Source organism: Brassica napus, chromosome A9, assembly GCF_020379485.1.
Source record: "Brassica napus cultivar Da-Ae chromosome A9, Da-Ae, whole genome shotgun sequence".
Lineage (NCBI taxonomy): Eukaryota > Viridiplantae > Streptophyta > Magnoliopsida > Brassicales > Brassicaceae > Brassica > Brassica napus.
The window spans coordinates 44507368-44530318 of record NC_063442.1 but is presented as its reverse complement, the minus strand read 5'-3'; the positions used below and the strand labels follow the sequence as shown (position 1 = coordinate 44530318).

At 35.8% G+C, this 22951-nt stretch overlaps 5 protein-coding genes across 10 annotated transcripts in view; 2 read left to right on the top strand and 3 right to left on the bottom strand.

The window, feature by feature from the left end:
* Positions 1 to 18167, top strand: part of LOC106365422 (cullin-1-like) — a 47904-nt gene extending 29737 nt beyond the window's left edge. Inside the window, exon 8 of the mRNA XM_048742002.1 lies at positions 18051 to 18167. Within this exon, the coding sequence (XP_048597959.1) occupies positions 18051 to 18152 (102 nt within the window). The 3' untranslated portion in view covers positions 18153 to 18167. The remainder of the gene's footprint in view (positions 1 to 18050) is intronic.
* Positions 3019 to 4937, bottom strand: BNAA10G03660D. Of its 2 annotated transcripts, none has more exons than XM_048742005.1 (6): positions 4515 to 4937; positions 4287 to 4415; positions 4069 to 4200; positions 3852 to 3980; positions 3425 to 3760; positions 3019 to 3329 (listed from the first exon to the last, which is right to left on the bottom strand). In XM_048742005.1, exons 1-6 carry the CDS (start codon positions 4800 to 4802, stop codon positions 3222 to 3224), a joined length of 1122 nt encoding a protein of 373 aa, XP_048597962.1. In that variant the 5' UTR covers positions 4803 to 4937; the 3' UTR covers positions 3019 to 3221. The 2 variants fall into 2 exon arrangements, with proteins under 2 accessions (XP_048597962.1, XP_048597961.1); XM_048742004.1 differs by having other exon boundaries at positions 3019 to 3332; positions 4515 to 4932.
* LOC125578655 lies at positions 9109 to 16598 on the bottom strand. Of its 2 annotated transcripts, XM_048742000.1 has the most exons (6): positions 15536 to 16598; positions 15165 to 15459; positions 14907 to 15080; positions 14234 to 14828; positions 13756 to 13963; positions 9109 to 9198 (listed from the first exon to the last, which is right to left on the bottom strand). In XM_048742000.1, the coding sequence occupies exons 1-5, from the start codon at positions 16564 to 16566 to the stop codon at positions 13800 to 13802; spliced, it is 2259 nt and encodes a 752-aa protein (XP_048597957.1). In that variant the 5' UTR covers positions 16567 to 16598; the 3' UTR covers positions 9109 to 9198; positions 13756 to 13799. The 2 variants fall into 2 exon arrangements, with proteins under 2 accessions (XP_048597957.1, XP_048597956.1); XM_048741999.1 differs by lacking the exon at positions 9109 to 9198 and having other exon boundaries at positions 13545 to 13963.
* On the top strand, positions 9428 to 11959 carry LOC125578658 (K(+) efflux antiporter 1, chloroplastic-like). Of its 4 annotated transcripts, XM_048742007.1 has the most exons (10): positions 9444 to 9750; positions 9864 to 9986; positions 10151 to 10360; positions 10434 to 10583; positions 10750 to 10802; positions 10929 to 10938; positions 11091 to 11144; positions 11252 to 11310; positions 11447 to 11521; positions 11627 to 11959. In XM_048742007.1, exons 2-9 carry the CDS (start codon positions 9981 to 9983, stop codon positions 11448 to 11450), a joined length of 546 nt encoding a protein of 181 aa, XP_048597964.1. In that variant the 5' UTR covers positions 9444 to 9750; positions 9864 to 9980; the 3' UTR covers positions 11451 to 11521; positions 11627 to 11959. The 4 variants fall into 4 exon arrangements, with proteins under 4 accessions (XP_048597963.1, XP_048597964.1, XP_048597965.1 ...); XM_048742006.1 differs by having other exon boundaries at positions 9428 to 9750; positions 10750 to 10938; XM_048742008.1 differs by lacking the exons at positions 10750 to 10802; positions 10929 to 10938 and having other exon boundaries at positions 9450 to 9750.
* Positions 18168 to 18380: 213 nt separating the features above from the next.
* On the bottom strand, positions 18381 to 22933 carry LOC106415538 (cysteine-tryptophan domain-containing zinc finger protein 7). The gene is made up of 10 exons (XM_013856287.3): positions 22779 to 22933; positions 22489 to 22650; positions 22332 to 22404; positions 22154 to 22242; positions 21745 to 22077; positions 19951 to 21675; positions 19703 to 19863; positions 19372 to 19532; positions 19118 to 19278; positions 18381 to 18831 (listed from the first exon to the last, which is right to left on the bottom strand). The coding sequence occupies exons 2-10, from the start codon at positions 22648 to 22650 to the stop codon at positions 18634 to 18636; spliced, it is 3063 nt and encodes a 1020-aa protein (XP_013711741.2). The 5' UTR covers positions 22779 to 22933; the 3' UTR covers positions 18381 to 18633.
* Positions 22934 to 22951: the final 18 nt, after the last annotated feature.

Genomic DNA, 22951 nt, shown 5'->3' with positions numbered 1-22951 from the left:
GAAGCTCTGCGACCACCAGGTCCACCACCAGTATTACTCATAAAAAATCAACACTTGCTTGGCCGATCAGGTTCAACAACATCCAACGGCAAGCCATTATCATCCAAAACCTCACCGGAGCTGTCTCCGCTAAACCCATTACCTCGGAAGATTCCTCTCACTAAGTGATTGAGGAAGCAGAAACTCTCTCACGAACCAGTCCACCAACTCTATACCTCACTGTTATTCTTTGTTTCTCGTGAATCTAATCGTCCTCCCATTAGTCAGAGAATTCCCTCAGTTTCGTAATGCCGTTCTTTATATCTTTCACTAAATGATTGTATACGAATTAGGGGAGGGACTTTACCCGAAGCCGCATCCGAACCCGATCCGAAAAATCCGAACCAAAATCCGAACTAAATAGCAAAATATCCGAACGGATATTAAATTATGAGATATTAGATATCCGAACCCGGACGGGTAATATCCTAACCCGAATGGATATCCGAAAATAACCGAACATATATATAATTAACCTTATATTTATAGTTTACATCTCTCATTTTATATAAAATATTTATATTGATACTACAAATACTTTAAGTTCATATGAATTAAAATGCATGTCAAACTTTTTATTTCAAGAATTAACAAAAAATTACATCCAAAATTTAAAAACAATAACCAAATTAATATTTTTTTAATTTCAAAATGTTATGTCCAAATCTATTAACCATTCAATTTATTAAAAATAAAAAAATTGTTAAGTGAAAGTTATAGTTCTAAATACAAAAAAAGTTGAGAAATGAAAAATTTAGTATTTTTTTTCAAAATCTAAATATCCGAATCTGATCCGATATTCGGCTATGTTTGTGGCTCTTCTTCTTTGGAGCTTTATTACTTACTTGCGCAATAACTTTGCCACTATCACTCCTCGATCAGCCGCCGCACCTGGCGAATCTTTGTAAGAATTTATTTCACTTCTTTCACTATCAACCATACAAAATATAATATATGGTTGTGTTATTATTATATGTGATTTCGTTTAATTTTGTGTATATCTAAAAAATATTATTATTATAGAAAAGCTATGCCAAAACAAATTGAATGTAACTATATTATATTGATTACTAAAATGCTAATATCATGGTTAGTTCATGGTTTATCACATGATAATTTGCATAAAATCATTTTTTATAATAACTTTAGTAAATCATTTGGATCAAATAAAGTTTTAATAGATCAAGAGAACTATATAGACAGTTTAATTAGTATGTTTTCAAAAGTTAAGAAAACTTTGATGAATTAAAGGTGGCAAGCCAAGCTGGAGTCAGCGGCCTTAAGGATAGGGCTGATTGGAAACATATGTTTACCATTTTTGTTCTTACCGGTGGCACGTGGGTCGTCTTTGCTACCGGCGTTGGGACTTACGTCGGGGTCAAGCATCAAATACCATATTTGGCTCGGCCATATGGTCATGGCCATTTTCACCGTTCATGGTCTATGTTACATCATCTATTGGGTCTCTGCATGAAACCTCTCTGGTATATTTTGGTTTATTTAAGTATCAAATGTTTTTGTTTCAAAACCAGGTTAATATATGGATTCGATCTTGGCCAGGGGCGGATGTAGGATGCTAATTAGTAGGGGGCACAATGATTTTTTTCATTATGATTTAGTTTTAGGGTGGAAGCATTCAATAAACCCTATAGTATTTAGCAAAGAAAATTTCAAAACAGTTGGGGGCACGTGCCCCCGTACCCGTTGTCTTGCGTCCGCCCCTGATCTTGGCTCGACCTAATGTTCCAGTAATTGGGTCCCGCCTCTCGATACGAAGACAAAGTCTAAACTAATTCACCATTTCCGGTCAACGTCACTCTGAATGGAGCACCTTCCATACGAATTAAGAGCAGCATTATCGCGGGATGCAAGGAGAGTTTTCAGAGCATCCCATTAGGACATCTCTAACCATTAACTCTATTTTAGTGTCAAAATCACACTATTTTAGTGTAATTTCAACACTAAAACCAAGGTCTTTTTCAACCATAACACTAAATTTCACACTAAAACTATTTTATAATATTATATATATTAAGTTTTTTATTTATCATTTATTTAATTGAATGTTTTAGTAATAAAATAAGTGAATAGTGTTTTAATGAGATGAATAGTATTTTAGTATGGTGAATAGTGTCACACCAAATTTGGTGTCAAATTTTAGTGTTACACTAAAATAGTATGATTTTTGTAATTCCATTGGAAAGGATTTGGTATAAAAATCACACTAAAATAGTGTTTTGCAGTCCCATTAAAGATGGCCTTAGTAAACTTATGGGAGGGTTCACACAAATTAAAAAAAAATTAAAATTAAAATAATGTACAGTGATGAACTTGCCTCTTTCTAGTTCTTTCTAGTGAACATGTGTCTGACGAATTCATACGGATTCCACGATATATGACGGCCTGTGATTGGTTCGATTTTTCTTTTTTCTAAATCAAACAAAAAATTAATAATAAAAAATTATAAACTTGAACTCCAAAAAGGTTCAGGAGATGCTCTTTGACCATTTACAGTGGGCCTGTTGAAAAATAAATTCAACAGTTTAATTGCTTTACCTGCAATTCAAGAGACGAGTTGTATATCTCATCAATTAGTTATACATCTATCTATATCTATATATACATTAAGTTAAAAGTTATATGTCATTCTTTTGCAATACAAAAGCGATTGAACATATTGCTTGTACCTGACAGAGTCCCACCTTTCTTGTGTATCAAGGGATGAACTGTTCCAATGATATACATAATTGTACTTTATCTTGTGTATCAAGGGATGATCTGTTCCACTAAAACTAGTTGAACATTCGGTATAAAGCCTAATGAAATCAATATACATATCGTTGGAGAGAATCTAAGCTTTGTATGTAGTCTCAAAGAAAGCTAAAAATAAAATGCTATTGATAATGGTGGTATAACAAGATTTTAAAAAATCATTTTTTGATCTATTTTCCAGGAAACCTGACTATATGAAGACGGATATATAGGTTTCAAAATAAAATTTGCTATGACTGTTATGTTTGATTCTATAAAAACCATATAATTAAACATGATGGTAAGAGGGCATTGTTGATAGTTTAAAAAAAAACAAAAAAAAACAAGGACAACGCATTAAGATAAAATTAGAGCTCAAGTCGATCTCTTATTCAAAATAGAAAAAACATTAAATATCTCGTTTAATGAGATTAGTTATCCGAGAGATCCTTCTTCTGCTTTTTTGTACTTGGGTTCTTACTTATGCATGGTACCAACTTCAGCTTGTTAGTCTTGGTCCTCTTCTTTTGCAATCCTTCCTTCTGAATTAACAAAATATACAAAGAAGCCAATTTTATATACATACCTAGTTACATTCAAACAGAAGCAATAGAAATAAGGATCAAGCATTAACCTTTTTGCTACCATCCCCAGCCTCCTCGATGGGAATTTGATTGCTACCATCCACAGCCTCCTCGATGGGAATGTGATTGCTACCATCCCCAGCCTCCTCGATGGGAATTTGCTCCTCGATGGGAATTTTTTGATTCAATGTGTCGTTAGAGGGCCAATTAAATATTTCCTCAGCTTCAGTGGTGCCCACTCGCAGATACCGAGCCTCGGACAAGTAGATGGACTGATAGCAAGGTAATTCGGTGCTTACCATCTGGACCAACTCCTCATCTGATTTATCGAAGACATATTGGACCACCATGTCTTGGAGTGTCTGAAGTTTCTCAGCTCTAGCCACCTATATATGAAGTGAAAAAATGAGAGAGGTGTCAAGGATGAATCAGTCAAGTGTGAAACCTAAAAAATAAAATTGAAACAGTGTGTGTGACCCAGAAAATTTTGATGAGAGCCTTGAGGTTTTGGTTATGGATTTCCAGGGAAAGCTGGTCTATGGATTTATTGAGGATAAGGCTGTGCACAGCTTTGCACAGTTTCTCATAAGACAAGGGCTTAGCCACCTATATGCACACACACAAAAGTGTATCAGGATTGAGAGGAGGCAAGTATATCAGGATAGTTAATTAATTATTGGAATAAACACAAAACCTCGATCAATTTGATCAAACCGAGGATATCTTCTTTGACAATCATCTGGGAGAACTCTTCTTGTGATTTCATTAAAAGGGGCAGCACAGCAGACAAGAGCTCCTCAGACTCTTCCAGGTAATAAAGAGCCGACTAGTCGAAAGACATATAATTAATTGAGTTAGGAAGCCGAGAGACAAGCAAACACACACACATATATGATTTGTGTACAAAAACACCTTGACAATCTTGAGGAGACTCCTGAGATCTTCATTGCGTACCATATAGGATATTTCTTCTTGTGATTTGTCCTCCACATACTGGATGACACCAGCATACAATGACTGAAGATCCAGATAATCAGCCACCTATATATTGAACAAAAACTATAATTAAGATCATAATTTAAAAATTAAAATAAATGTTGATTAACTTGATATCTGAAAGACAGACAAGAGACAAGAAACCTTGATAAGGTCCATGAGACTGGTCAGGCGCTCTTCACCGTGTAGGAACTCGTCATACATCCAAGTCTTCGAGGAGCAAGTGGTATCACTGATCCTAACGCTGTAGGTTAAAAGCCTCTTGAGGACTCTGCTTTTCACACGGGGCATCTCCACCGGCGCAATTTGCTCATCGTATCGTTCCTTTGGAACCATCTCATTGAACAACTTCCATGTCTTGGGATCAACTTCTACAACCTTCCTATCACAGCAACTACACACGACACTCTTAGAATCATCCGCCGTCGCCATTAGGAATCCTAAAGCAGCAATGAAGATTTTGTCTTTTAGGTTTTGCGGCTAGGAACAGACGAGAAGAATCTTTGTACACCAGCCCTAACAACGGACGACGTCGTTCTGGGTCGGCAGGAAACCTTTTGTCGGTTTATTGCATCAAAGCCCAAATACACATAAAAAGTTCAGCTGAAAATACCCATTATATATACTACGGTAAATTTTGCTCTACAGACGAGTATGCAAATAAAAAATAATATAAAAATATTTTAAATTCTGAGACATATTTAAAATATTTAGTTTATTCTTAAAGTAATGTTAACATTCACAAACTATTTTTATTATCTTTTTACAAATCATAGACTTAAAAAAAGATTTTACTTTTAATCATATAACTATTTTATATTTATTATTTTTTAACTATAATAATAAATAAACAAATTAATATCTATCTATTACTATAAAGAAAGTTTTGTTTTCTGTGAAACTGCCACATCAACGCCATGTCATAAAGTCAAGTTCTATACTCATGACAATTGTCCCCCTTATTCCAAAACGCAGTGCTTTATTTATTTTGATTCGGATGGACTTTTGTTGTCAAGCATATATTTTCAGCATTTTGGGTTAATAATTTTGGATGTTAAAGGGCCAAATCAGAAAGGTTTGTTATTTTAGGCTTGGGCCATAAAACTTAAAGCCTATGTAAACCATTCTTTTTTTTTTTTAATTATATATATTAATTTAAAAATCCACCCGTAAACGGGCACCGGAACAGGTCTCGGCTAACCGACAGAGAAACAGTAATCCTCAATAATAGATTAGGCTTATCACTAAATGTACATGGAAAAGTAAGTGAAAAAACAGTGGGAGGGAAAAAATCTAAGCTCAAAGGACCAGGACCGGTCCCTCATCATCACCGTAGATCCGCGGCCAACGACGCCGACTTTACCAAGGTCAAGCCGACCACTCCATCTTCACTTCCTTCTCAATATAGGCGCCGACACACAGAATTGAAGATCACCCAACACTCCTTTCTTCAACCCGATTGACCAAAAATCAGGAGATTGAAACAAATCACACCGTTGAGGGGAACCGCCATCCCCAACTGACCCATCTCACTCGCCTAAGCTCTAGCCACGGAGAATCACGAAGGTCAGCTCTGAACCCATTAGCTAGGATACCATTCTTTGGAAATAAAGCTCGATATCCGATATTTATTAAATGAAAACAAACCAACAGGAGGGACGGCATAGGGACACTGAGACCGCTACCGCCACACACCATATGCAGAAAAGCGGGCTTGAGTCAGCTGCTGCAACGACACCATAAGGAGCTCCATAGACCTACAAGAAGTATTTGTGATACAGCACTGCCAAGGGTGATCAAATAATCGACCAATGACACAGGGATATGCACATCGCCAAGAGGTGCCACCATTCGTTTAATAGATAAAACCCACTCACTTCAGTTTCATCTCCTCCTCAACGAATTGGCCGCTACATTGTGAATCTATATTTCCTCTTCTAGCTCCGATGGTGCCGTAACAGTAATACGTTGCATTCAGTAATCTTCATTTACACTGACCACCAACCCACTACTCCCACTATCTTTCATTCAATGAATCCCCTCCTTTCTTATCTACGACTACACCTATAAATAGGGGTTCTCGACTCGGTCTGATTCATCAGTTTTCCCTTCTCAATCACCAGACTCCTTACAACACCATAGTCCATGAATGACTGCCTCATCGATTCTGCTCGCTGTCTTGAAGGCTGGCTGCTGAATCTTTAACCGGCAGCTAGGGATGTCAAAATAACCCACTCCTCCCACTATCCTTCGTTTTTTATAGTCAGTACCATATCAACTATATAATATAATTATTTTAAATATATTTATATACATAATATAATTATCTTGTTTGTAGGCAGTACAACCAATATCAACTATATAATATATAATTATTTTGTTTATATTTATATAACTATATAATTTAGTTTCAATCCGTGCGGCTTATGTGGACATTGTAACACATTCTAGAAACATAACAATGATAAAGATCGTTGATGCATCTAACGATTACAGATGTCTATTAAAGTTAGTCTATAACAATGGGAATACATGTAATTATGCTAGTGAAAGATTGACTTTTAGTTAAAAAGTGTGAAAAGTACTATTATGATGACACGTAGGAAATAACATTTTGGTTAATAATACATGAAGGTAAAGTTAGTTTGTAGGATTTTAAATACCCAAACCAGACCTGAGTCTAATAAAGATTTTTAGTCCTCTAACTCGTAAATTTTCGATTTGATTTCAGATAGCATATTTTTAGATTGGTTTCGGTTTGAGTTTTCGGATCCGGATAAAATGTGCAAGACTAAGAATTAGTTTGTAGGAAAGCTTCTCTTTTAATAATAAGAGGATTATTTGTAAAACTAAATTTCCGTAATTTGAGATTTTAAATACCCAAACCCGACCGTTTGATAAAGATTTTTAGTCCTCAACTTGTAAATTTTTTATTTGATTTCAGATAGGATATTTTTGGATCTGTTCCGAAATGCGCAAGGCTAGGAACATTCTTAGTGTGATTTTAAACGTAAAGTGGGATTCGTAATCACATGTCTGGGTCTGGCATATTGTTTATGCCTATGGATGCGCTAAAACAAAAAGTCACCAAATTAATGTTTATGCAAATGATTCGCCACACGATCGTTCTATATACCTGATCAATAAAAACTGGGTTGAACTTAGAACATGAGAGTGTAGCGTAAACATAAGTCAACATAGATGAGAACATAAATTAGACCTAGCACGACGTCCTTCTAGGTCACAGGAAACCTTTGTAGGCATATTGCATCAAAGCACAAATACGCCTACATAAAAGCAGTAAAAGTTAAGCTGAAAAAGCCCATTTCAAACCCACCCGCATAATCACATATGTCTGGAATAACGAGAATTCGGCCAAAAAAAACCTCAACTTTACACGAATTGCCAAAAGAAACATGAACTTATGGAGTGACTAAAAAAACATCAAACTTTCATTGACTTTAGAATTAATTAACAATGTTTTCGCTGACTTGCCAATTTAGCACGCCGTCAACAAATTTAACAGAAATATTTGACGTCGTTTATTGTTGGCGTTAAGTGAAACGACGTCGTTTCATCTCATTTGAAAACGACGTCGTTTACATGATTTGAATTTAAAAATATGTAGACCACCCTTGGATTCGAACCCAGATTGATTGGTCAAATGACAAGTTATTTTACTACTGGGCTACTGGCACTTTCAATGTACTTACCAACATGTTTACTTTAATTTGATACATATTAAATATAAAAAATTCTCTAAAAACTTAATAAGATCTTTAAAATTCCAAAAAAAATTTAAAAAAAAGAAGATTTTTATAAAATTAATTTAGAAATTAAAATTAAAAATAAAATTTTATTTTTCTTTTAAAAAAATAAAAACTCTTCCAAAATTTTCTAAAAACTTAAAAAGATCTTTAAAATTCCAAAAAATTGAAAAAATAAAGAAATATTTTATAAAATTAATTTTGAAATTAAAAATAAAAAATATTCCAAAAGTTTCAATTTTTTTAATTCAAAATTAATTTTATGAAAATTTTGGAAGATTTTTTATTGCTTTTTAAGAAAAATAAAATTTTATTTTTTTGAAAGAAAAATAAAATTTTATTTTCAATTTTAATTTCAAAATTAATTTTATAAAAAAAATTCTTTATTTTTTTCAATTTTTTTGGAATTTAAAGATCGTTTTAATTTTTTAGAAAATTTTGGAAGAGTTTTTATTTTTTAAAAAGAAAAATAAAATTTATTTTCAATTTTAATTTTAAAATTAATTTTATAAAAAAATTCTTACTTTTCAATTTTTTTGAAATTTTAAAGATCTTTTTAAGTTTTTAGAGAATATTTTATATTTAATATGTATCAAATAAAAGTAAACATGTTAGTAAGTACATTGAAGGTGCCAGTAGCCCAGTGGTAAAATACCTTGCCATTTGACCAATTAACCTGGGTTCGAATTGAAGGGTCTACATTTTTTTAAATTCAAATCATGTAAAACGACGTCATTTTCAAATGAGATGAAACGACGTCGCTTTACTTAACGCCAACATTTAACGTCTAGTTAACACTGTGTTAACTGTGAGTTTACGGCGTGCTAAATTGACAAGTCAATCTTAAGTTTATTAATAAACTAAAAAAGTCAACAAAAGTAAATAATTTTTTTAGCCAGGCTCGAGTACAGGTTTTCTTTGGCAATTCGTGAAAAGTTCGTGTTTTTTTTGGCCGAATTCTCCTCGAATAACTGTTTATGGATGAGCTAAAAAAAAAAAAAAAGTCTCCAAGCAGCATAAAGAACACGTGAGTTACAGAATTTAAAAGCTCTTTCCACAACCTCTTAAGAGCACGTTTATCGCAAGTGCTTAGAGGGGGTGTTTAATGTTTTTCGGATTAAAAAAAAAAGAAAATAATGTATTAAGCAAGGAGGCGATGCTTAATTAAGCTCCACAAGCGCCGTGTGTTATGGGACACGTGTCATTGTACGCGTCTTTCTCTTTCTCCCTCGACGACTCTGTTTCCACTTTCCCTCGATGACTCCGCAAGTCTCTTTCTCTCCCTCGACGACTCCGCGTTTGTCGATTGAATCTTCGAGGTATCCGCGTCGTTCTCCGTTAAAGTCGACGGCTCCACTTCTCTCTTTCTCTCTCTCGGCGGCTCCACGTTTCGCGATTCTCTCCGTCGATGACTCCGCCTTGTTGTGGTGAAATCTCGAGGACTCCGCTTCTCTCTTTCTCTCCTCGATGAATCCCCGTTTCTGTCGTGTTCTTACCCCGTCGATGAAGAGCCAGCCTCTGTCTCGTGATCTTCCCCCGACGATGAAGACTCCGCCTCTGTTCTCTCACTCGGTGGATCTCCTCAGCTGACTGCGAGGAAATCAAATCGATAGGTAAACGTTTATATCATTCTTTTTATGTCTGAATCCTTCATTGTTATTTGATTTGTTTGTTGTCTCGGTTACTAGTGATTAATTTTTGTTTGTCTCTGTTTGTGTTTCTTAAGATGGAATTATCAACAGACATGAAGGTTGGTTAAAGAAGACAACCGCAAACAGAGTTTTCCTTGCAAGTAGAATCAGATATTGCTCCTTATCGTGGTCTTCTGCTGGGTCTTTTCTTCATGACGGTAATTTATGAGTTCTGAAATAACTTCATCCATATATTTATCATTTCTGAAAAAAGCAGGGAACTGTGGATGGTGAAAGAAAGTATTACTTCTGATGTTTCTTTCAACTGCAAACATATGTAAGCACAGTCATAAGACTAAAAAGGGAGTTATACTCATTTCAGGTTGGCATGTCTATTGATCCGAAACTTCTTCTCTCTAACTTCCCCGTCGTAATTGGGACTTTGGGACTCTTGATATTGGGCAAGACTATATTAGTCGTTGTCATGGGAAAGTTGTTCGGAATTTCAGTCATATCTGCAATTAGAGCCGGTCTTCTTCTGGCCCCTGGTGGAGAGTTTGCATTTGTTGCTTTTGGAGAAGCTGTCAATCAGGTTTGCTATCGACATCATGTATATATTTATTCCAACGGTATTTCCCTAGAGGCCTAACCGGTGGTTCCTCCAGGGTATAATGTCTCCTCAGCTATCTTCGTTGCTGTTTCTTGTGGTGGGAATCTCAATGGCTATCACACCTTGGTTAGCTGCTGGTGGCCAGTTAATTGCATCCCGGTTTGAGTTGCATGATGTTAGAAGTTTATTGCCGGTTGAAAGTGAGGTAGGAATCTTGATGATACTTGTAGATAATTTTAGATCTATTTCAATCATGGTACCACTTGACTTTAGTGTCATTCTGAAGCTCACACATTCTTTGGTTCAGGAAATCATTACGAGTCTGCCTGATGTTTAATCCCACTTTTTTTTTGGCTGATTTTATTTTGCAGACGGATGATTTGCAGGATCACATAATTATTTGCGGATTGGACGAGTTGGGCAGGTTTATACATTATCTGAACTTCTTCAGCTTATGCTCTTTGGACGAGAACATTTGTGTAGATAGTCTGTGTCACAGTGTATGTGGGAGTTTCCAACTTCTTGTCCATTGTATATTTGTTACTTGCAGTGAAAGTGAGGTAGGAATCTTGATGATACTTGTACAGAATTTTAACACTGTCACTCAATAATGGTAACACTTGAATTAGTGTTTGAAACTCACACATTCTTTGGTTCAGGAAATTATTACAAGGCTGTCTCATGTCTAATCTCTCATTGGTTTTATTTTCAGACGGATGATTTGCAGGATCACATAATTATTTGCGGATTTGGACGAGTTGGTCAGGTTTAGAATGACCTGAACTTCTACAGTTTATGCTCTTTAGACGAGAACATCTGTGTAGTCTACACAGTGTAGATGGTCTTCGCCATTGAATATTTTGTTACTTGTAGATAATTGCTCAGCTTCTCTCAGAAAGACTTATCCCATTCGTTGCCCTCGATGTCAGCAGGTAACATAACATCGCCTATTCATTTGCTATATGATCATTTTGTGCGTTTTAGATAAACCGAAAATGTGGGCACTATCAGTAACTTCCACACACATTGAGATCACGTTTTAACCTCTCTGATACAAAATTCTGTCAGGTGAAGTTACCAACCTCAGAAATAGCAAACACGATCAACGAGTTCAGGAACCGTCACCTATCTGAACTAACGGAGGTGCGTTTTAATCTTAAGATCAAATTCAACATTTATTTATTTATCAGAGTGGTTTGGTCTTTGATTGATTTTGTATTGGGAAATGGTGCATAACGATAATGGCAGCTATGTGAAGCAAGCAGAAGCTCGCTGGGGTATGGTTTTTCGAGGACGACGACGACTAAGCCTAAAACTCAAACGTCGGATGCAACTGAGGAGAACCAGATCATCGAAGGAAGTGGTTCACTCGCCATCTGATGTGCCTCTTTCTTCTAAGAACAAACTTTTAATATTCTAGTGTTGGCCATTGAACACAGATGTCACATTCATATAAGCTACCTGGCTGATGATGATGGTCCTTTTGGAGGGAGTTTTATTCAATTAATTGTTCTCCTTTAATCAAAAAAATATATATATTAGGACACAGTCTCGGTAATAAATACAAAAACATTTGTGTAAGAGTGTGTGTGTGGGGTATTTACTCCTCTTCTTCTTTGCCCCTTTTCTAGTGTTGATTGATATACGGAAACGGTTTATCACTAACAAAATAACGGCAAAAGTGTCAATTTCGACCCCAACTATTTCAGTCGTGCCAAATACGACCCGAACAATTGATCAGTGCCAAATACGACCTTAACTCAATTATAATTCAATAAAACTACCCGAACTTCTTAAAACGTGCCTAAATCTACATTGACTCTAACAGAAATTAGTCAACCGTTAACAAGATAAAACGACGTCGTTTTGATATACGAGGAAAAATGCCAATTTCGACCTCAACACTCTCAGTCGTGCCAAATAAGACCCGAACAAATGGTCAGTGCCAAAAACGACCTCAACTCAATCATACTTTAAGAAAAATTACCCAATTTTTTTAAAACGTGTCTAAATCTACATTAACTCTAACAAAAGTTAATCAACCTTTAACAAAGATAAGACGACGTTGTTTTATATGTATTTTTTTTTTAATATGTTCATTTCGGGACTCAAATATGTGCTGGGATATCCTTTTAAAGGGGCACACTAACAACTAGACTAAAATAATTTTTTGAAATATTATTACAAATAGAAATTCTCTATTATATAAACTACTATTCTTCTTCATCTTATCCAATTTAAAACTTTGGTGATTGCTTTATATATTTTAGTTATTGTTTAATTTGTCTAATATTTTGTACAACATATCTTAGTGAAAGAAAGGTAAAAGGCCTCTTAACATTTTTGAACAAAATATCAAAATATATAATATCAACTTTGAAAACTAAAAAAATTCCCACTTAATTTTAAAAATTAAAAATAATTTATATAAGAAAATTGTATAAATAAATTCAAAGTTTTAAGCATATTTAAGATCGTATAATAATAAATATTTTATTATTTATATTTTAGTAAGATATAATTTTATTAAAGATATGATAAATAAGAAAAATGTGTTAATGTATTTATATAAATCAGAAAAAATTGTCACCAAAATTTTAAATTGGATAAGATGAAGAATAATAGTAGTTTATATAATTTCAAATTTGTAATAGTATTTTAAAAAGTTACTTTTATCTAGTTGTTAGTGTGCCCATTTAAAAGGGTATCACAACATGGTTTGAGTTCCGGAATGAACATATTTTTTTTTAAAATAGATATATATATATATATATATATATATATATGTATATAAACGACGTCTTCTTATCTTGTTAACGGTTGACTAACTTCTGTTAGAGTCAATGTAGATTTATGCACATTTTAAGAAGTTCAGGTAGTTTTTCTTAAATTATACTTAAGTTGAGGCCGGTTTTGGCACTGCCCATTTGTTCGGGTCCTATTTGGCACGACTGAGAGTGTTGGGGTCGAAATTGGTACTTTTCCTCGTATATCAAAACGACGTCGTTTTATCTTGTTAACGATTGACTAACTTCTGTTAGAGTCAATTTAGATTTAAGCACGTTTTAAGAAGTTCAGGTAGTTTTTTCGAATTATAATTGAGTTGAGGTCGTATTTGACACTGATCAATTGTTCGGGTCGTATTTGGCACGACTGAAATAGTTGGGATCGAAATTGGCACTTTTCCCCAAAATAACTGTCATGTAACAAAATTTTATGAGGACGCATAAAAGCAGTAAAAGTGGCCCATTTCAAACCCACCTGCATAATCACATATGTCTGGAATAACTGTTTATGGATGAGCTAAAAAAAAAAAAAAGTCTCCAAGCAGCATAAAGAACACGTGAGTTACAGAATTTAAAAGCTCTTTCCACAACCTCTTAACAGTTCCTAGAGAGTAGCAAACTGGAAACGCTCATCTCTACTCTATCTTCTTTCTCGGGCCAGCTTTCGCCAGCTCTTCTCCCGCTCTCTTCTTTCTATTTGCCTGCAATCCTTGTCTTATTCCAACGTAGGCTTCCCCAAAGATATTGTTGGCCGATCTTAAACTGTCTCGCACATTCTCTCCTTGTTTTTTCAGCTCAACTGAAAAAGAGAAAAGAACCATAGTGTTCTGTACAACTCCAGAGAAACCTAATATGAACCCTACACCCTAAATTTGTTGCAATACTCTACATGATGATCATGTCAACGCAAGAGCCTTTCAAATAGTAGGGCACAGTGATCATCAAATCAACAACAAAAGGCACATTGATTCTAACAGATCAGGCAGCCAACACAAATAAAAACTTTATCCACACGATTGTGTTAGACTTAAGACAGCAAAAGCACACTCAATAAAGAACAGATCAATACCTGAGATGTTTTCCCCTGCAAAACCTTCACAAACTTTGCACAACGGATACATAACTTCCGAAGCATATAAATGCCATTCTTTTTCTTGACTAAGCTCTTCATAGACACTGAACACAACACTCATCTGAACAGACTCCTTCTCAAGAGCAAGCTCCCCCATTCTCTTGAGCAAAATTCCAATCAACCCTTTCCTTATACCATTTCCATTCTCAGAGAGTAAATCCCTAGACACTCCTTCCTCCTCTCGATCAATCACCTTGAAGGCTTCACGAAACATCTCCTTTTCATTCTCCCCCAGACTGAACCAGAACTCATTGCAGGTTGCTTGATCAAGCTGCCCAATCCAAGAATGAAGAGCGGAGAGCACATGCACCAAGTTTTCTGTGAGGTCACGCTTATGGTCGCTTGAGGTGTTCTCCTTTAGCACGAAGCACAGATGTGCAGCCACCATGAACAAGGTAGCTACCAAAGACTGAGAGCTCGCCATGTTCTTCTTTCCCAATGCGTTGAAGTATTCCTTCAGGAGTTTGCAGCATATATTCCTCAGTCTTGACTCTGTGTGCAAGAGTGATTTGAATACAATTCTCCACATCTCCTGAAATAAAAGTTCCAGTAAGAATTATCTCACTGGATTATTGCAAAGAAAGTATAGAACAAAAGCTAAAATGGATACCTCAAACTCTGGATCCAATACTTGATAACCAGGAAAATGTCTGAACGTACTGAATACCATGAACAGTGAGTAGTGACTTTCATCGGAAGTGTGAGCAACCTCTACTTTCTTCAATATAGTGATGATATGCTTCCTGAAACGTTTCTCCAAGGCTTTCATGAAGAAGAACAACACCTGCATGGCATCCAACGACTGAGCGAGCTAAATTTCCAAAAGAAGCAAACACAAAAGGTATGCAATAACTTCACGTGAACTCACCTCTGCTACCGCTGCCGGATACTCCTTAAAAGCGGACAGACATTCAGGGATCAGGTTACCAACCATACCTACATCAGTTTTTTCTGTAAGAAGCCCTATGAGCTCACCAACAGGGGAAGGCGCTTTGAAAGGGTCAGCATCTCGGGGAATCAGAGGCAACAGAGTTGCAAAGAAACGACTCGAGAGCTTGTTTAAATATTTCCTCTTGCTCTTGCTGCCAAGACCAGGTTCTGAAAATTTGGAGATAAAGGATCGAACCATGGTCAGGGCTCGAGCCTTCTTTTGATCATTACACCTGGAAGACAAATACAATTACCGTGAGAATAAAATAAGGAAAAACTAGAAGCTAAATTCAATTCGTAGGTACATACCGTGTGTATTGGAGCATAATATCAATATGACCGTCTAAAATTTTGTCACTAAGGGTATAGTTGGCCAAATACTCCAACAGTATCTGTTGACATTTCAAGCTGATTTTTTCCACAACACTGTGTATCAGCGAATATGAAACAACAGATACAATGTTGGATAACTCTTCAAACTCAAACCTCCGCTCTATGATGGCCTCGATGAGTGAAAGAGCCCTACAGTGTACATCTGTCTCTATATCCTCAAATAATCTATCAAACTTAATCAATATACTCATCTGCTGCATAGTTATCTCCTTGCTAATGTACCATTTTAAAATGGCAAAGCAAGAGAGAGAGCAATCAAGAGATATATTCATCATCCCACCAGCAGCAATGTATGACAACTCTCCTACCAGCCTATCTCCTAAACTATCTAGACTATCTCCTTCTTCCCTGAGGGAAGGCAATGGAAATTTCAGTAAAGATTTCAAACCTCTAAGAGCTGAAGGCAAAAGAGTTTGGTTGCTCAAGCATCCCATAACCAGAGGCAGAAACGGATCTATCAGCTCTTGATTAACTTCTCTTTTCTCCATTCTTTTATGGAGTACTTTCAAAGCAAGCTCACTGATGATAGTAGCATTATCTTCAGGAAAAACACTCCGGTTATTAAGGCCATTATCCAGAAGTTCATATATGAACTCAAAAATCTCGTCCGGATCAAAGCACTTGTTTACTTCAAAACCATCTGCAATTTCCTCTATCATCTTCTCCACAAGCGATCTTCTCTTTGGATCCAGAAGAAACTTCAGCCGATCAGCAACAACGCAAACTAACTGCAAAGTTTGGCTCCTAGTGCTCACGTTTTTAGCAATCAGCTTCATAGAACTGAAGCTCACATCAACACCTTCAAAGAACATATCCGATTTCAACACATCCAGAATATCCTTCAAACACTGAAACGTGCCACACTTGGACTTCCATGTCTTGGGATCGACTTCTACAACCTTCTTATCACTGCAAATACACTTGACACTCTCGTGCGACGTCGCCATTAGGAACCCTAAAGCAGCAATGAAGATCCTGAGAACGGCTATGAACAGACGAGATGAATCTTATACGAGCCCTAACAACCAACGACGTCGTTCTAGGTAATGTATTGTAGCAGAGCCCAAATTAGCACATAAAAGCCCATTTCAAAGCCCCAACATTTTGACTTGATCCAATACATGATAAGAAGGAAATTGTTTGAGATGAGATGTTTATAATCGATTTTAAACTATAAATATTTATCTTATTCATAAATTAATCTAACATATAATCTCTCTTAGTTCAGTGGTTTGATTAATAGTTCTACACCAAAAAAATTGAGTTTTGATTCTCGGAAAAAGAATAATTAAAAAAAAAAAAAATCTATTTATCAATTTTCAATTATATCCCCTATATATTATTTAAGGATCCTTTAAAAAGTTGTAACATCAATTTGTATTTAATTACAAAATGAACTTGACGAAGTGTCATCTCCAAATTTCTTATTAATGCTTACGTGGTACTCATACAATGACTTTTAATTAATTTTAGTCTAATTTATTTTTTGCCTAGAAAAATTTACTAACATTACATTAAATAAAACAGTCCACATTTATAATAAAGCATTCTCTAACGTTTATATTTTTTAACAAATTGTTATAAAACAGATTATCCCTTATTATTAAAGTAAGTTTATTTCGTAATGTAAGGTTTGGTCAAACTGATCGATTTAAACGAAATGATATATCAAACTCGACATAATTTGCAAGAACTGATCTGGTCGTATGGCCGTTCCGGCTGTTATTCAAAATTTCTTCACCATTACAATTAGTGTATTCTGAGCGCATGTTAACTACTAAATATAATTCAAAGCAGAAATAACCTACACTGAATAAAACACCATGCTCTACTGTTTAATGGTACAATTTTTATCATCATTTTACAAACACAACTACATTTCACAAACCAAGCATTAACAAAAATTTCACTGTTAAACTTTTCTCATAGAAAACAAATTCAGTCTAAACCTAAAGCGTAAAAATAGAACCATAGAACCATGAACCTCGATCTTTCATTTTTTAACGTTCTTCAAGCGAGATGATAATCTATTGTTACACATAAATAATCAAGGTATGTTTTCAAAGGTTCATTATTAGCAGGTCTACGACATTTCCTGATGAGAGAATATTTATATCATTTGAGTAATATAGTCTATTGAACTATTAAGTGTCTACTATATTATTATAAGTATCCATTTCAAATCCATACTCGATAGTTAACTATAAACCGCGCAATTAACAAGTTATTTTGGTTGTTCTCTATTCGTAGTCAGTTAACTATAAACCGCGCAAGTAATATACTCGATAGTCTTTTGATTCATTTTGTCAAAAATCGTAAACTTATAAAATAAAACCATTTTTTTACATTCATTTAACCCATTTTAACTTTTAAATTTCAAAAATTATCCACAATAAGTGACTAAGCTGTTTCAATTATTAATATTTTGCAGCCTGATATAAAGATGATCAAGAAACGTATTGAGGATTTGATCAGCAGATATTATTTGGAGAGGGATACTGAAAACCCCAACACTTTCAAATATGTCGCCTAGTCAAAAGAGAGCAAAGAAAAATGTTGTTTAGTTTTCGTCATTAATACATTCTTCGGTTTTTTTTCCTACAATATTTGGATAATACTTTTTCTGATATATAATAATGTGTTTTACTCTTTACCTTAGTCCTTTACAAAAATAATTCAAATCTTGATAATAGCCTTATATAAAATGTGAATGAAACGAATAGATAGAAAGAGTTGCTACAATGGTTGAGTAATTTAGTTCCAGTTCTTGTTAAACTCTTCCTAAAGTTCTCTGATACTACAAGGGATATATATATGAACAACACATGATGATAACTTCAAATCTTTGTCGAGTCTCTCACAAATAAGGTCCTAACACTATACACTTGCGCAGTAAAATAAGTTTATATAGTCTACAATTCCCCAAGCAAAACTCAAAGGTAGCTTTCCTTTCTCTTCTCCGCTCTGAGTATGGCCCTATGATACTTGTACAAAGGTGAGATCATAATTCACAATCATCGGTTTATGGATTCCATTGCAAGCCTCACCGCATGCACCAGCTTCTCCATGTCCTGAAAACTGAAATCAAGAGCCCTTTTGATGCATGTTATGCCGTTACTACTGTATCTGGTGTCGGATGATTTTCCCTTTGCAACTGCAAAGGCGGTCTGTGCTTTTCTTGATGCATCCATTGCAAGGCTTACGTTTTGCGACTGTCCAAGAAACACATCCATTAGCTGCAAGATTACTTACACAAACATCTGATAATGTTTACACACACAACACTGTTTTTTTTATGATGATGGTAATGAATATGATGCTATACTTGAAGATGATTCTAATTCATGTTGCTCAAGTCTCAACCAAGAAACTATCTCAACTAAATAATAAAAAGACTTAGTAGTTTACAGTCTAACTAGATCAGTTAAATGGTTCTGTAAAACTAAATTATATATATCTCAAGGCACCAGATCACAGAAGTAAACTAACTGAACTTACAAAAGTCAAAAGCTGTGAAAGAGAGGAATTGTTTCCTGAAGAGAGAACATGGTTTCCAGTTACTTTAGGGGATGACCTCACAGGGGTGGACAAGGCAACCTTCTCTGCTGCCAATGTCTTGTTTGGGTTTTCACCATCAGAAGCAAAGGAAGGAGATTCACCTGTTTTCAAATCCCCAACAACAAGACGCAAAGTAATTCATCAGCCCCCAAACATTTTTAAAATATTATGTTCTTTATTTTTATTCTAAATACCTGAAGGAATCACTTGCAGAGATGCTTCCAACTCAGATTTATATCTGTTTATGTTCCCATGGGAGGAATAAGTTATCCTTAGATAAGCTACTTCCATACATTTATAAGCCAAAGCAGCAGCCCCCATATCTTTATCTTTCTCATATTCATGTGCACAGAACCTGTTACATCAATTTTATAACAAGAGGATTCGGTTCAATAGAAACTTTTGCACATCTTGACATAATAGAAATATCTATAGGCCACAACGAAGAAACTCAGCGAAAATGAGAGGCCAACACGAACAAGTAGCATCACAGTGAAGTCAGATCTTGCTGAATGCCAAACTTACTTGCAAAGTTTTGCTGTGCTGCCATAGATATGCTTGGATGTGACAATGCTCTTATGTGTAGCATTCTCAGTGCCAGAGGACTCCAAAAGGGACGCACCATGAAGAAACTTAAGCGCCGCCTGAAAGTAAAAACCAATGCTCTCGTGATTATTCCCAGCATTCTGCAAAAAAAGGATAATAATGTCTATGTTAAGCCAAAGGAGAGAGAGAGAACCACTACAACACTTTGCAATAAAATATGCCCAAACCTTAAGACGATCAGCTATGTGTTTCAAGTCTGTAGCCTCTTTGATTGAGTTGGATGCAGCCTGACTCGTAATTTCCTTTTTCAAAGGGCTTGAGCCAACATGATCATCATGTCGCATAACCTTTGTCTTTGTACTATTTGTATTATCTCGCTTATTAATAGGATCTTGATGTTCCCTTGATGAGTCCTCTTTGTTACTCTCCATAGACACTTTTCTAGCAGGTCTTTTCTTGTTTCTGCTTTCTTTTGCCTTTTCTTGTTGAGGTTCACTCTCTGTGCAATAACCTTCTTTGTTGTCCCTCAAACTTTCTGCAGCCTTCTTTGTTGTCCCTGGTTTATCCATAGTGATATAACCTTCACCATCTCTGCATCTTTTTCGCGTATCACCAGCACTAGAGTCAGTATCATTGGGTTTATCCCGCTCTGAGATTCTTTCTGATTTGAGCTCAGGTGGGTCTAAGGCTGAAGGAGCTAGTGAGTCAACTAGTGAACCTTTGGCTTCATGGACCAAAGGTTGATGAGAAGCACTATCTCTACCATTTTCCTGAGTAACTACTCTGTACCTATCACAACTCTCAGGCAACTCTTTTCCTTCACAACTTGAACCCTTAAGCCTCTTTTGCTTTCTAACTTTCTCTCCACTTGGCTCCAATACTGCGGCGTCTCTAATACAATCTCCACTTTCTTTGTTTTCCTTCTGTTTCCTCTTTCTGTCTTCATGAGGGGAAGGCTTATCAGTATCCTTCATAGTTTTGTTGGATCCAGGTTGGTCTAGAGCGGAAAATCTTGATTTTCCAGTCTTTGGTTTCTTACAAAGATCTCTTTCAGGTTCCATTCCGATTACAACAGAATGCTTATTTGTCACTTCTGATCTAACACTCTCCTTAGTGTTGTCCCCATCTTTATTTAAGTCACTCCACTTGATAGGATGCTTCGAATCTGGTTCACACTTCCATGCCTCTTCAACATTTCTAACACCGTTGAAACTCTCCTTCACTGCACTTTCTTCTGAAAGCTTTTCTTCCTTACCTTTAGGAACCAGACTACTTTGTTCTTGTTCTTTTGATTCTCCTGAATCACCAATATCTTCTTGCAATTTATCTGGTAGATTCGTATTAACTACATTTACAGCAGCATCCTTGCCTCTCAAACCATTCCTGCTTGAACTTTTCCGGGACTTCTGTGCTTTAGGAAGTTTTGGCTTCAAAATTTGCTCTTCATTCCATGTCTTACTAACCTTCACCACAGGATCTACATGTTCACCTTCTTCCATGTCTTTTCTTGTGTTAACACTTTCAGTTCCCTCAACACTTTGATCTGGAAACGCTACTACATCATCTTCCAGTTCAGGCTTTGAACCCATCAAAGCTGCATCCAGGTCAGTGTTGTTCATCCCTCTCAATGCACCCTCCACATAAGAATCTGATATCTTATCAATCTCTTTCGCCCTGTGGATAGATGACGGTGATAGACAGGACAGAAGAGGAAGCTTCATAGTCTTGGAAACAAGCTCCTCGCATGACTCTTTATCAACCTCTCTATCAGTATCAGATACAATATGACTTCCATCAAGCCTGTTTGACGGTGGAGGCATATACTTTAACTTTTCCTTCTTCACACACCTTAGTGCATCTTTCATGATGTTTCCTTTCTTTCCCAACTGAATGAGATCATCAGAGAGAGGTGATAACAGCTGGTCTTTATGAAAAGGGAAGGACACCATAGCCTACACAAAGAAATGCATCAAGACTCCAAACTCACATTCATCACTGAGAGAACAAACAAAAATACTCACCATAAGAATTTTAGTGGGCGAATCATGAGTCCCAATCAGTAACCCTTCTTCAACTTCTGATGGTGGCATCATATTGAGGCCTTGTTTACCATCATAGGTTGTAACATTTTTCAGAGAGAGGTCACTTTTTGAACCAACTTTGATACGGAGTTTGAGTGTCTTATGATTAGATGGAGCAGAAGAAGGAGACGTTTTGGTGACAGGTTTTTGTTTGCTATCATTACTTGATTTGACCAAGTTTTTCATCTTGGCCAAGACATCAGAAGAAGCAGGAGGAGCTTTAGAAGTGGAACCAGCTTTTGAAGGTGAATCTGAGCACTTAGATTGACCCACCTATGAAAAAAAATAGGTTGACTCTTAGAAAATATTTTTACATCTGACCTCTAAAAGCTTTGAGTGGGACTCTTACCACTTGGTTTTGAGCTTGTGGTGGACTCTTACAAGCAGGAGATCTTTGATACATAGACAAAAAAGAACCATAGCCACCATACTTTGCACCTATACATATTATATGAGAGAGATTGGTGTTAAAAGATAGATACACCCTGAAAGGTAAGTAGTAACTAGCATAAGAAAGGAACATTTACCCAAATTTTCAGCAGAGACTCCACCTTCAAAATCCTTTTGAAAATGTCCTAACACGTTCTCTAGCTTCTCATCCTTTTCAAATATTAAGTAGTTGAAATAAAAAAAGAGTTAGAGAAAGATCTAAAGAAGGTTGAAGAGGAAGAAGGTGTGTTTTACAATATAAGAGAGAGCAACGTCAGGGTCAACGCAAGAGACATAAGAATGTGTGCTTTCCTCTTCCTCATCTTCTTCCATCTCCATGTCTTCTTCTTCCTCAATTCCTCCACCAAACCCTAACCCTATTTCGTTTCTAGCATCGCTGCTGCTCACCGAAATCATCTAAACAAACAAAAACCTTTTGTTGCTATAATCCGATCAATTCTCAAAAAACTCAGATCGAGATTGGGAAAATAAAAAAATTCTCAACTTAGCTAATGAATAACGTTGGAAGTGAATAGCGAGCTCACCTGAGGAATTTGAAAGCTTGCAAAGATCGAAGCTTTTGGGAAATTCAAATATCCATTTTCTGATTCCTTGTCATTCTCTCTCTCTCTCTCGTTGGTAGCTATTTTCTCGAACAAACAAAAAAAAGGAAAAAAGGAAAGAGAAAAAAAAACTCAAACTGGATTTTTCGGACAAG